This window comes from Melospiza melodia, chromosome 4 (genome assembly GCF_035770615.1).
Source record: "Melospiza melodia melodia isolate bMelMel2 chromosome 4, bMelMel2.pri, whole genome shotgun sequence".
NCBI lineage: Eukaryota > Metazoa > Chordata > Aves > Passeriformes > Passerellidae > Melospiza > Melospiza melodia.
Genome location: NC_086197.1, coordinates 89,072,713 through 89,086,990, shown reverse-complemented (window position 1 = coordinate 89,086,990; position 14,278 = coordinate 89,072,713). Strand labels below are relative to the sequence as shown.

Genomic DNA, 14,278 nt, shown 5'->3' with positions numbered 1-14,278 from the left:
GGCTGTGCACAGTTTGTGAGGGAAAATGAGGACTGAAGCACACATCATGGCTGTGCTCAGTTCATGAGGGGACCCCATGGCTGCCACACAGAACATGGCAGTGCCTGGTTTGTGAGGGGGCATCAGGGTTGTTAAACACACCATGGTGGTGCCCAGTCTGTGAGGGACACTGACAAAGCATGGAGCTGTTTCTGTCGGCTTTGAAGAGTTTCACTTACCGACTGCCGCCCACCCAGTTCATTTTCTGCTGCTGAGGAGGCAGGCAGGGAGGGAGGGCTGCCCGGGGCACTGCTGGCACTGTGGGCAGAGGCAATGGCTACCCCGGGATGGTTTGCAGCCTCCCTGCAGGGCCACAGGGCCCTCGGCGGGGCCTCCTCCACCCTGCGAGCACGAGGGCAGCTGCTCTCCATGCCCCAGGCTGGCAGGGAAGAAGGAACGGTGGTACAGGGATTGACAGACAAAGGGGAAGGATGCAGATGGGCAAGTGAGGCACTGATGGCAATGCCCTGGTTGCTGCTGCCCTTCTTCTACCCCAGGTGTTTCCATACAGGCTGCTGCCAAAGCCATTGCCCTTTCCCAAGGGAGTCATGAGCATCTTGCTGTCTCAAGTGAATTGGTTTCTCTTTCACATCCAGCCTTTCTCTGCTGCAACCACTGTGATTTTTAGGACAAGAGCGCACCTTTGATCCTGCTCTTCCTCAGGTATTTTAGGGGCAACAGGGGAAGCGATGAGCATTTTCTACAGGTAGCTGTTGTTACCCTTGGTCCTGCCTGATGAGCTGTTGAGTGTAAATGTGACTAACCCTCGAGGAGGGATGCAGAGCCACTCAGGGATTCTTGGCAGCAGCACAGCTCCACTCGCTCCCTTCCCTATAACTCACTTCCATCATCTCAGCAAGTGAAGGCACCCATTTAAAAAACAATCATCAAAATTCTACATGAATCTTTTCCTGTGGTGTTTCTTTCCTGAGTTATCTTTAGCCTAACATTTTTCAGGGTACTAAAGTTTGATTAGCATTAGTACAACAATGTGAAGAGTGTTCAGAGTAGATATTAGAGGAGTCTAAAATTAAAAATTAGCCAAGATCGTTTTCTTTCTAATACTTCTAATTTGGCTAGGCTGTTTATAGAATCTGATAAATATGCATAATTGTTTCTTGTAACAACACTAGATTAAAATCTTCATGATAAATGATATCTATATTTTAAGTCTATGTGTCTCTGCAGCTAATGTGACAGATGACAGACTGAACATTTCCTTAATTTCTTCACTTCAAATAGTAATTTTTATTTTCAATTCTATCTAGTGTAAATGTTGAACTTGCTAATACTATGTCTAAGATGTAGCTTCATGTATAACATAATCAAATCCCTTTTACATTTTTAATATATGGTATTTTCTATATCACCCTTACTCTTACTTTTTCACAGTATTGTCTAGATTTAAAGGAAAAAAGTGGGATTTTCTGTATTTTTTACTTATTTTATCTGGTAGTTATCCAGGAGAAGTTACATGGCTGCTTCAATTATTTATTTCTCAACATAATAAATCTTCTCCTCAAATTATTTCTTGCAAATAAAGCTAATGACCTTTCAAACAATCATAAAATAAAACATCAGGGTTTTTTTGAGGAGGGCAAAGTAAAAAATGAAATAATACCTGAGATGAATATGATTATATTTCCAATGTTTGCATATTTTGCCTTGACATTCAACATATTAAGTTTGCAATAATTCATTTGAATTTCTGAATTATGGCATAATTTCAAACAGTTGTATGATATTAATTTTTGAAAGGTCATGAGAGTGAGTTTCATAGAGCTTAGTTGATTCTCTGGGAAGTGAAATAAGAACAGATCCAAGTGGCTTCCTCTATTTGTCAAAGACTGAAATTTAAAGATTTCCCTTTTTTCTAACTTTTACAGCTACTCTTCAGAATAACTATATCTCATGTTCCTTTGTTAAGAAACTATTATACAGGACCTTCCTCAGAACAGCTTTCCAACCTTCAGCCCTGAATTTTCCATTCTGACATGCTTCTTCATTATCAGATCAGTTCTAGATATAAGAGACATATCAAAGCAGCCCAAAGCAGTCTAAGAAAACATTTCTCCAGGGAGGCTGGTGTTGAAATGTTGACTGTGCAACTTTTGGCACCCAGCTTTGAGTAGGTCCTTACAGAACTCCTGAATAATCAAATAAGAGGGAAGGAGGTCTTCTGATGGGCGACTCGAGCATTTAAGTGAGGCCCCTAGTCTATGTTCCAACACACCCAGAGAGGAAGCAGCCAATTTAGACAATGAAACTGTGAATTCAAAGTGTGTGCCAGCTCTGTCTGCAGCATTATTGTACCCTGAGGGTTTGAAGATGCTTCTTTCCCTAAACACATTCCCTTGAGTGAACAGACAGTGCTTATGTAAAATCATACCCACCAGAGGCAGCGAGAGAGAAACAGAGACAAGATGCACTTCCAAGAAATTTCTCAGAACTAACTGCACATAGTTCTCATGTTTCTTAATGAACCTTCCCCTTCCCAGAAAGTGTCCTACTCTAATGCTCATTATAAAGGAAGGAATTATTAAAGAGATGAATGTTAAGTAAAAAATCCAAAATAAACCCAAACTGGTGACTTTCACAGATACATTTTAAATATTTTACAACATTACTGATTTTTTTAATGTTAATTTAACATACTTTAACTTTGAGTTTTTGTTTGATCTTGATATCCAGCATTAGGTAACTAAATCCATCTGTAGAAAACTGCATAAAAGATGTAGGGAAACTAAAATGCTTTCCCATTTCTATCCAGGGTGAGAATTTCTGGCACTTTTAAATACCAGGATACACTTATTCAGATTCCTAAATAGTGACCTAATTATCTACTGCTAGTAATGCATGACTTAAAAAGCCTGACTCTGTTCCAAGTGGAAGATTTCCTTTGGCAAATGCAGTGTTTAAACTTTGTTTACAGAGTTGCATGGCCTTCTTCCAGGCCTTCCATGGCCTTCTTCCATACTCAATGCCATTCCCTTCCTTGAGAGATCAGCTTATGGAGAAATAAAGCAACACTGACCTTGTGGTGTTTTATAGTAACCTGGTTGATGGTTTTGCCCTAAAGAGTACTTTTTAAAAGATGGCTGTGATATTGCAAAATCATGACAGAGCCTGAGGAAGTTCAAAACACAAGACAAAGCTTTATTTAAAAACAAAGTTTCCCCTTTTAAAAGTACCTCTTGAAAGATAGATTTAATTTAATGGAAAGTCCTTCCCCTATTCACCTTTAAAGGGTGGAGAGATAGAAGACTGTAGAGAGGCTGATAAGTTTCCAAACACAGCAAACTGGCCAGCTCAGAGAGAAGCACCTAATCTATCTAGATCAAAATTCAGTGCCCAGCTGGGAAGAACATGGGATTGGATCCACGTGGAAAACTGCCAGCCAGGACAGTAGCACTGACAATGTGTCCCAGTAGGTTGACACATTGCTATATGAAGCAGGTGCCATTCTTAGGTGGTATTATATGGAAAGAATAATTTTTTACAGAATGAACTCTCACGACAAAGTGCCATCCTTGGCTTGATGGAGAGCAGTGCACGAGGTCAATTACAGAGTCTCGTGCTGACAAAACTCACTTTACAAAAACAGTATTTCTATAGATATTAACAAGGACCAAAGAATCCTCTGTAGATGTGCCAAACTCCAATTAGGGAGTGTCAAAAGCAAATTAGGAGATGGAGCCAAGACAATTAAATCCTTACAAGGAGTTAGGAAAAAGCTGCAGGATACCAGACTTGACTTAGAGACAGTCTGAACCATAGCAAAAAGATGATAACAGAGGGGAACACAAACTCAGAGAACAATACAAATACAATTGCAACAGGCCAGAAAAAATGGGAAAGTAGGCAAAGTAACCAAGCTACTAAATATTTTTCTTCACATCAACCAGGAGCAAAATCTTTCTAGAAAGCCTAAAGGAATAATCAATGGCCAAGGAAAAGCACGAGCGCTCAGAAGAGACTTGGATGTTACAGAAAAGAAATGTTAGGTTTTTTCATCAGTATTCATTGATGGGGAAATGGGGGGGGATTTTATGCAGGAATCTTTCCTGGGGAAACAGGAACAGTGAGGATCTGTCCAAAGTGAAAATAACAGCAGACAAGGTCATGATCTTATCAAGGCAGAATGAAGACCAGCAAAGCACCAGGACTAAATGGTATTCAATGAAGAATTCTGTAATGCAGCACTGTGGAAAGGACCACTTGAATCTGGAGTCATCTTGGAGACCAGAAGGTGGCAAATGTGACACAATTTAAAAAATAAGAATTTTGTGGCAATCTGGAAAGCTCACTTCTGCACAAAAAACCAGCAGGAATTATCTCCAATACTACAGCATGTAGAAAGCCAGTGGAGCTTCTATAGATGGAAGTTTCTGTAGAACACATGTAGAAAAGAGTGATTGCTGCTGTCTTGATGGATTTAATTAAAGCTGTTGACAACATCTGTTACTGAAGGTTTTAAGAAAATAAAGTTGTGAAATAATAGGGAAGGTCCTACCATTGAATATAATGCAAAGGGAGGGAAGAGACTATTTAGTTCTTGTTTTCATGCACTCAAGCACTGAGAACTGATATGGAATAAAGGCTGACAAACTCCTGAGTGGTATGGGAAAGGTGAGGGGGGAGGTGAAGAGAGTGAGCAGAGTTGTTGAATGCCTCTTCCAGATCATATACAGGTGGACATAAAGTGGAGCTTGTGGGAGCCAGGGTCAAATTAAGCAGAAAGGAGTGCCTCTGCCCATATAAAATGGTAAATTTGAGGAATGGCTTGTCAGATGTTTCTATTTCTGTAAGAGTTTACAACATTTCAAGAGAGACTGAACAAGTAATTTTAAGAGTAATTGTAAGGAACGTTTAATAGCAAAACCTCCCAGTCTCACAAAATTCTCACAGCTTAAAATGGCCAGAGGTTGGGTGAAGCTGCAACATCACATTAAATTGCAATTTTTTTCTCTCTTGGGTATCTGCTTAGAGTGATTGCTAGAGAGAGAATACTGTGCTGGGTGAAGCACTGGCCTGTTTGATTATTTTTAATATTTAGAAGTCTCCCAAATAAGAGTTAATAAGTAAACTGCAGTAATAAGTAAACTGCAAAAATCTTTTTGTTGTCATACCAGCTGCAAACCCTCAAATAAACTCTTGAGGCATGACAAAAGGATGGCAGTAGATCCCATGTTTGGGGTGCAGGAGTAAAAGAATGGTTTTTCTGAATTTATTCCTGCATTCACTTTTACAAAGTAGAACACTGACCTGCTGTGGGCAGTGCCAGTATCACCATTGTTAACTGACACCAGCTATGTGATTTTACCACTTATGCCTGTACTCTTGCACTTGGCATGTAGTTGGTTTAAAGGGTTTACAATGCACTTGAGAAAAGGTTTAATAAGGCAGCATTAGAATTTTCGTCAGATGATCTGAGAATAGAAACCTTTAAGATTTAAAGCAAAACCTGAAAAACATACGTAATGTATTTGAGAACCTCTGAAGGCATAAGAGACACATCCTGATTCAGATGAATTATCTGTATGGAATAAGTTTAACAAGAAAGAGAAATTTAGATATTAAAGGCTTAGGTATTAAAGCCTGAATATTAAAAGTGAAATTCCTTGTCTGAGAATATCACTCAACAGTTTACCATGCCTGGAGCAGCTGACATTGACCTCTACCCTTGCTTATTTCCCTCTCCCTCTCACTCTGTAAAGTGAGAACAGCTTGTTTATATTTATTCTACAGCGGTATTCTCTAGAATACCACTGTTCTCAGAAGTCAGAACTGTTAGTGATCGGTCTGTTATTGACTGTCCTGTCAGAGAGATTACCCCAATCCCTTATGGGTAAATTATTACAACCTACAAATCGTGCAAGCTTCAAATTTACAGCAGCAAGTGTGTATCTCCCTAAAGACAGAGTAAGGGAAAAAGGACTTCTGGTGCAGGAATGCACCCCATTTACACCATCTCTGTGATGCTCACACTCAGGAGCCACGCAACAGAATAGCACCTTCCTGTTTCCTCTCTCTTCTCTTGTGATAACACAGCTCTGCCTAGTCTGGGTACCCCTACAGCCTCATTAGAACCAAAAGAGTTGGAATCTACAGCTTGGCAGGATCAGGCCAGTCTCACCACACTAACACTTCTTCAACAAGCCTCCACATCTGTGCCATTAAAACTGAAGCTCTTGCTTGTCTTAGATCTAAGGATTTACACCTAAAGGATTTACAGTGTCTGGATATTCTACTGAGGTATATGAATATAGCCAATAGCTTCTCTAAATCAGACTAAATAAACAGATAATTTCTGCTGACACAAATTTGAAATCAAAGGTCAGGGTATCTTATCATCCTTTTCTGATAAAAACATCAAATTTGCCATTGGTGTTCCCTGACGTTGCAAACTAATTCTATGGGTGCATTTCTGTACTTATATAAGTGAGGACATTAAAGTAAATAAAAAATTTGGAAGTACTTCAGAGAAAGGTATTTACCTGAATAATGGCTGTTCATTCTCTGTTGAATATGGCTCAAATGAAATCCTACTATTCCCACACCACTATGCAAAACTACAGCTCAAATTTAAAGAAAAATTTAAGCTAGGATGTTCCTAGCTTACCATATAGCAGTACATCATATTTTGGACATTATTTACAGTTCACCACTAGTAATTGAAAACAATCACTGTGTGGAATCATATTACATGTTTCACATACACTGGTCCACACAGAAATTCCTATGTACTGAATGCATGACTACACGCATCTAAATCTTAAAGGTCCTAAATAGCAATTCAAAACACAGAATTTATAATTTTTTTTCCACAGAATTTATATATTTTTCACACAGAATTTATATCTATTATTATATTCTATTTTTCTCTCTATTTTTCTATTTCTACTTTTTTTAAAATTTTGTATGTCCTTATGGCATAGTGGATAACTCCATAAGCAGCAGGGAAAGGTCAGTTTACTGCAGACTGATGTTACAGCTATTGGACCCCCTGTTAGGATCATACAAGACATCAGATAAATGGTCTTTTGCTTAAAAAATTGCACATCATTTTTTCAAACACTAAATCAAATGGTAGAAAAAATGATCATTGAGTAATGATTGATTATGATTATCTCTTGCATAACAGCCTGCATGTTCCAATTCCACTACCTTCATCACAACCACAGAGTTATGCAAGGATGAAGTGCTGGTGTGGGCACAAAACAGAAGATAAAAAAGAGCCATCAGCTGTCATGATTACACTCTAGTTCCTGCATATCCAAACATTCATGGACTTTACTCACCTTGATACTTATTGCTGACAGATATTCCTCCTCAGTTATTGGTTCCTGTATTTAAAAAATGCACAAAACTTATTTTAATGCATTTGATGAAAACTAACCTTATGTTAAAAAAACACTCGACACTAAAAAATGAGTTTCTCCTTAAGAAAGGACAATCCCCTAAATAGTCTGGATCTAATATCAACATCCCTTCAATTCCACAGCTTCAGTTACTCAAACTTACTTGATTACACATATCTCCAGAAGTTTATAATAAAATGAGTAGAAAATGTGGGGATTACAGAGCACAGAACACTGCACCAATATTACTGCAGTTTTGGCAGTTATTTTTCCAGTACTATTGGGAAGTGTTATTATGACTAAATGTAGTAAAATTCATGCTTTCAGCAGTAAAAAGCAAAAAAAAAATCTAACACCTAAGGCCATACTCCACAAAGAGGAGTTTGTGCATGGATTACTGAGCAGGATTGTGGCAGAGCAAAACTCTCGAGACAGCAAGAACAGAAGAAAGGGGGTATTTAAAACAACAGCTCAGTCTTTTCTTCACCCTTTCAAAAGAAGGAAATACATTCCTTTTATTGACTGAAACGCTGTGTGGTTAGATTTGCTTCACTTAAAAGTCCCCACAGATCTGAATGTGGGGTGTACGTCTGCACTAACCACCAAATCACCAGAAGTTTCAGTCATCCAGGATCCTGTGAAGTGAAAGGTCAGCAGATACACTGAACAGAAAGAGATCTGTGAACTTTCCCCTTGGTAAGAAAATGCTAGAGTAATGGAATATCACAAATAGCTGTGGTTTGGCAAAATCTAAGAGTATGCTGTGCTACACACAAGCCAGTAAGGGAAGTATCCAGTGGAGAGCATGATTTGAAAAATAAGAAGCCATAAGCAAAACAAGTACTTAGCCAGTGCATCTAGTATCTTTGTGCACTGAAAAAAAATCTATTTTACTGACAAAATAATCTGCAGTGAAATCAGGCTTACTTACTAACTGAATGTCTTCTGTACTGCACTAGGTCAGATTTTGACACCTTCCTAGCTTTATGTTGAGTTGTAGGAATGTAGGCATGTAGGAAAAAAAAAAGCTACAAGGGCCTGTGTCCAGATCTCTGGCTCGAGCTCCCTGGCAAACATAGAATATACTTAAAGATTACCCAACAGCCTCTCTACCTAAATGTCCAGACTACTGTGGGCTGAATTTTTGCAACCTCTTAGGAAGAAATGAGAATTAGATCTTCCTTGTTTCCTTCTTGTCCTGCTGGTCTTGGCTTACTGGACTTCTTAGAAGGCACCTGGATGTTTTGGTAAGTGGTGTCTGATTTTTAAAAGCAAACCTCACTTGCTCTCAAATTAATTTTATCATTTGTTCAGCCTGAAGCTTGTATTGCTATCTAAACATCATCACTGCACTCTGTTCAATGGGGGGTTGTTTTATAACAGTAATGTGAATTATTTAACACAGTATTTGCTGAGTTACTGTGAGGCAGGTAGCCTCACTCTCCATTTTTAGGGAAAAAACAGGCTCTTCACCACTGCCATATACCCCTAGTATCACGTTTTAAAAACACACTTTTATATACACACTCTAAATTAATGTTTTATCAGATACTATCTCATGCAGTTACCTTGGTACTATAGTTTCAAAGTGTAAAAGTACCAGAGTAAGTAAGTACTCTGAAACTCGCCCTGCAATTTCAGTACCTTTTCCAAACAAATGAAGCAGTAGAAATAAGTAATGAGGAAAACAGAAAAATAAAGCAGCAAGACAACTGCCTTTACTGCGGCTTTCTTTGTGTGAACTTGGCCGGGATTTACCGCAGGGGCCGCGCGACTGGGTCGGGGTTATTTTGGGCTAATAACGCCGCCAGTGCACAATGCCGGTTTCCTTTCGGCGAGAGGACAGGAAATCAATTACGCGCAGTGTGCAGGCGCTGTCCCGGAGACTCCGCGCTGCCCGGCTCCCTCCCGCGGCCGCCCGGCCGATTTCCGACCCGGGGCTGCCCGAGGACACCGGCCCGGCTGCGCCGCCCTCTGCCGCGGCGCTCGGGCACCGGCTGCCCCTCCGCCCCGGGCCGGCGTTACAGCCCCCGCGTCCCGGGAGGCTCGGGAGTGCCGGGGCTGACGCGCTGCCCATCCTGCCGGGGCTGCCGCGGGACCCGGGCTCTCTCCGGCGCGGCCACCCCCGTCACGCTCCCCCCGCGCCGCCGGCGAGGCCGTGGCCGGAGGCGGAGCCTGCTATGCGGGGCAGGCGGAAGGAAAGGGCCGGCCGCAGCCTGGGGCGAGCCGGCGCGCCGCAGGGCCGAGCTCCGCGGACCCGCCGAGCGTCGGGGAATCAACGGTGCGGCCGGAGCCGAGCGCCGGGGAACCCGCAGTGAACCCAGAGCCGAGCGCCGAGGGACCGGTGCTGTTGCCGCCGCCGCTGAGGCCGCGCCCCGAGCGATAGCGGTTGTGGCCGGGGCGGCGGCGCTGAGCGGCCGGGCCGCTGCCGGTGCCGGTGCCGGTGCCGCCCCGCGCGGCGCAGCCAATGGTGGTCGGCGGGGCGGGCTGCGCCGCGCGGGGCTGCGTTGTGCAACGCGCCGCGCTTTGAAGGCACCATCACCCCTGGGAAGCAGCGCTCACTCGGCATCTGTCACGGCGGCGGGCCGGGCCCAGCGCCCCGATGAAGACCCGGCGGGACCGGCCTTCCCAGCGAGCATGAGCCAGCCGCGCTAGGGGCGGCACGTAGCGGTGCCGAGGCGGGCAGGATGGCCCACATGCTGCATGCGGCAGCCCGGCGGGTGCAGTGGAGCAGGACAGGCGCCGCGAAGAAGGCTGCGTGCCTGCTGGCCGCGGCGTACGGACTCAAAATCCTCTACCCCATCATCCGCGGGCGTGTGAAGCGGGCGAGCGGCAGAGGCGGCGCGCACGATGAGACGGGCCGGGCGGTCCCGCACCGCGCCGGCAGCCGGGGCAGAGCCGCTCCGGCCGTGGACGCGGAATTCTTCAAGCAGCTGCTGGAACTCCGCAAACTGTTCTTCCCCAAGCTGGTGAGTGCCGAGCTGGGCTTGCTCTGTCTCCACTCGTTTGCTCTGGTATCCAGGACTTTCCTCTCCATCTATGTGGCCGCCCTCGATGGAAAAATTGTGAAGAGCATTGTGGAGAAAAAGCCCAGGAGCTTTATCTTCAAGTTAATCAAGTGGCTGATGATCGCAATCCCAGCAACTTTCGTGAACAGCACCATCCGGTACCTGGAGTGCAAGCTGGCCCTCGCCTTCCGCACCCGCCTGGTGGATCACGCCTACGAGACCTACTTTGCCAACCAAACCTACTACAAAGTGATCAGCATGGACGGGCGGCTGGCCAACCCCGACCAGTCCCTCACCGAGGACATTATGATGTTCTCACAGTCCGTGGCGCATCTCTACTCCAACCTCACCAAGCCCATCCTGGATGTCGTGCTCACCTCCTACACCCTCATCCGCACAGCACGGTCCCGGGGGGCCAACCCCATCGGGCCCACAGTCCTGGCTGGTCTCGTCGTCTACGCCACGGCCCGAGTGCTCAAAGCCTGCTCGCCCAAGTTCGGCAAACTGGTGGCTGAGGAGGCTCACAAGAAGGGCTACCTGCGCTTCATACATTCGCGCATCATCGCCAACGTGGAAGAGATTGCCTTTTACCGAGGGCACAAGGTAAGGAGGAGAGAAATTGAGAGCACTGGGGTAGCTCCTGCAGTGCTGGACTGGACCCATGCTTCCCCTGATGCCTTTCTTGAGTACTCCAGAAATATTCAAGTACTTCTTGAGCATTTTGGGTCCTTCTGACATTTAAACTTGTTTACAGCTTGGCACTTCCCATTTCTTAGGAAGTACCGTCTCACAAGCCAGTGTCTAGGGGTAGCAGATCACAGTTCCCTTGAACTCTGACCGCGTTCTGGTTTTGCAGATGGATCTTATGCTTATCTAGAAAACTAATCTACACTGCTGTGTTTTCCCCACCCAGTCCATTCTGATTAACTTTTCCAGACTTCTTTTTTCCAGCCATGGGTGAACCACCATATTTAATTCACAGAAATAGCAACCATGGCACACCAGAAAGTCTAGGGAGAAACTCTGAGAGCGCACTACAACCTTTGACACTCTTTCACATAGCCAAGCAAAGATGTAGTCACCAGTCTTAAAATAGCATAAGTACAGTACTTCTGCAATCACAGTTACATAAACTAGTAGCTTGTTTTAAAGCCACCTTATTAAGGGACTCTTCATATTTTTTTAGAAGTAAATTTTGGCTGAATACCTTTCAAACACGATTGGGGAAAAAAGTTGTTTCATGCAAGTGAAAATGAAAGCAAACCAGCCTGCAGTATTACTCTTTCAGTTCAAGCAATGATTATATAACATTAATGGTTTATTTTTGTAGACACAACCGTTCTCAAAAGCTGCCTGTAGTAGTGTTTCAAGTGCAGGTAAATTATACATTTTCTCAATTCCCACATATACGGGCTTGAACTGAATACATATTGACTTGCAACTGTCTTTGACTTGTTAAACCTCCTGGGATAATTCTCTCTTTCCCCAGACTGCTTGCAGAAACAAGCAGCATTTCAGGAATCAACTCTGCAACTTTAAGTCACTGAAGATAATTGATTCCCAGATGCTTTCCAACATAATTTTCAGTTGCTGTGAAACTCTACAGCTGCAACTTTATTAAAAGGACATTAAATCAATCTTATTTTGGTTGTTAGAATGAACTGTTGTGACTGCTATGGTGTTCCTGTATGAATTAGAGATCTTAAATTTAAAAGAGTTGAAAACCTGCCAGTGTTCTGTCGAGGGACAATGGTGTAAATAAGAACCAGGTCCACTGAATTCCACAAAGCTGTGCACTTTTGCTGTGAGACTGCAGCACAGTGAGTGTGAAGTACCACATGGCAGTTGTGATTCAGAAGTGACAACTCTGGGAACTGATTATTTCTTCTACACATGAGAACGTATCTTGTCCTACATGTCCATCTTTGTTTCATGGTATAAATTATTTCATTATTTTAACCATAGGTAGAATTGAAACAACTGCAAAAAAGCTACAAGGATTTGACAGATCAAATGAATCTCATTTTGTCCAAACGTTTATGGTACATCATGATAGAGCAGTTCCTGATGAAGTATGTCTGGAGTAGCTGTGGTATGATCATGGTCGCTGTGCCCATCATCACCGCAACGGGATTTGCAGATGGTGGTAATAACATCTCTTTTAACATCTGATTTCTAAATGTTTCTTTAAAGTTATGTCCTCAAAAGACTGTAGTTCCCTTGAGTGCTTTCACATTGGTTTATTTTTCACAGACTTTCTTACAACATCTGTGTCTTATGTATAACTTGCAGGCATAGCGAGTCAGCTGAGCAAGTGATCCTAATTGGAGTGTGTAATAAATAATATTAAGTCAGGACTTAGAGAATCCTGTTATCACCGAGATTGTAATGATTATTGCAGTCTACCTTTTCATTAGTCGCTGTTGGAATGGCAAGCTGATTTTTACAGTATCTCCCTTTGCAAAATGATACTATGAACTTTAATAGAGTGCTTATCTTCTCCTTCCATAAACCATAGTGTAATTACAGATAATTATAGGTAATTTTTCTCTTATTGTTGACCTGTTGGAAACCGTTCATTTTCCCTGACTCCCTGGGAGAAGTGAAGGTAAAATTCAGATTCCAGGCTAGGATGGTATCATTTTTGACATCCTATCACAATTTTCCTGGAAGTGAAATGAGACTCTGATAGTGTTGTTACTGCAGACACTATTAAAAACAAAAAAAAAAAGAGAAAACAAGAGAGAGCAAAAAGAAATGTATTGGTTAATTTAGTTTAACAGGCTTCCTCATGCACAACTAGAACTTAATATATTTATGAATTTCATAGGATTCCTAGAACATGAATCCTACAAAGTCTTCAGAAGGATCAGTTCTAAGTTGTGTGCTTTGAATTTGGAATGAGTGAATTCTTTTCTGTGCAGTGATTCTGTTTCTTTCATGGAAGTTACATTCCAGATGAGGATTGTCCAAGGGGACAAGCTTGGTGTGAGCTGTGGTATGGCTTTGTGCAGTGCCCACGTGGTTTAGCTGTCTCACTGAAAAGTTGTGCCAGAGCAGGGCTGGGTGCTCAGCTCCCTGAGCTGCTGCCCATCCCGTGCCTTAGCAGGGCACTCCAGCAGCACCCTGGCTGGCATCCTGGGAACAGCTTCAAATGTATCAGGATGTCTTGTTCCAAACTGAAGAGGCCGTACAAAGGCATTTCACCTCACGGAGAAGGTTATCAGCACAACAGAAAAAGTGATAAGGGGGTTTCTGCTAAGATGGGAGTGAGTACAATCAAGAAAAGGAGCATTTAACCACATGTTGTAAATATCTCCTTGGTATTAGAGCATGAATAAGAAAGGACTTGTACTCATGCTAAACTAAATAACATTCCTGTTACCCATGTTTGTTCTTTTGTTAAATACATTTCAAATGTGGGAGAGAACAAAGATGCAGCAGTGGCTCACATTGTAAAGCAGAATTATGTTTGCTACCAGCATCCTAAACTATTAAAACATGGGGTTTATTATTGAGTCCTGAGGCTTACCATAATGGTGGTTCACAGACATAATACTGCCAGCACTGTCAAGACCAGTGTGAGGTACTGCAGGTATTCAAAAAATCAAGCACACCTGAAATTACCATGACCTGCTTGGGATAACAGTGCAGATCACACACAAGTTGGTTAACATCTGAAGGAAGTAGATTTTTTGTGTTAGGATAAATCAAAAGAGTCAGGGAAATGTACAAAACTGGTACCATGGTCAGACTTGAGACTACTGGTGTAAAGCCAAAAATTCTGTACACTTCTTCAGGGAAGAGAAAGAAAAAGTAAAACAATAATTTTTCAGTCATAAGAAAAAAGAACAGTGACAGTATCTGTGA

At 42.8% G+C, this 14,278-nt stretch overlaps 1 protein-coding gene across 2 annotated transcripts in view; it reads left to right on the top strand.

Annotated features, from left to right (window-relative positions):
• Positions 1-9,977: 9,977 nt before the first annotated feature.
• ABCD2 (ATP binding cassette subfamily D member 2) overlaps positions 9,978-14,278 on the top strand; it is a 42,568-nt gene continuing 38,267 nt past the window's right edge. The window contains exons 1-2 of one of the 2 annotated variants that reach the window (XM_063155474.1): positions 9,978-11,011; positions 12,374-12,551. In XM_063155474.1, coding sequence (XP_063011544.1) covers positions 10,088-11,011; positions 12,374-12,551 — 1,102 coding nt within the window. In that variant the 5' untranslated portion in view covers positions 9,978-10,087. Of the gene's footprint in view, positions 11,012-12,373; positions 12,555-14,278 lie in introns of both variants that reach the window. The other variant, XM_063155473.1, reaches the window with a different exon arrangement.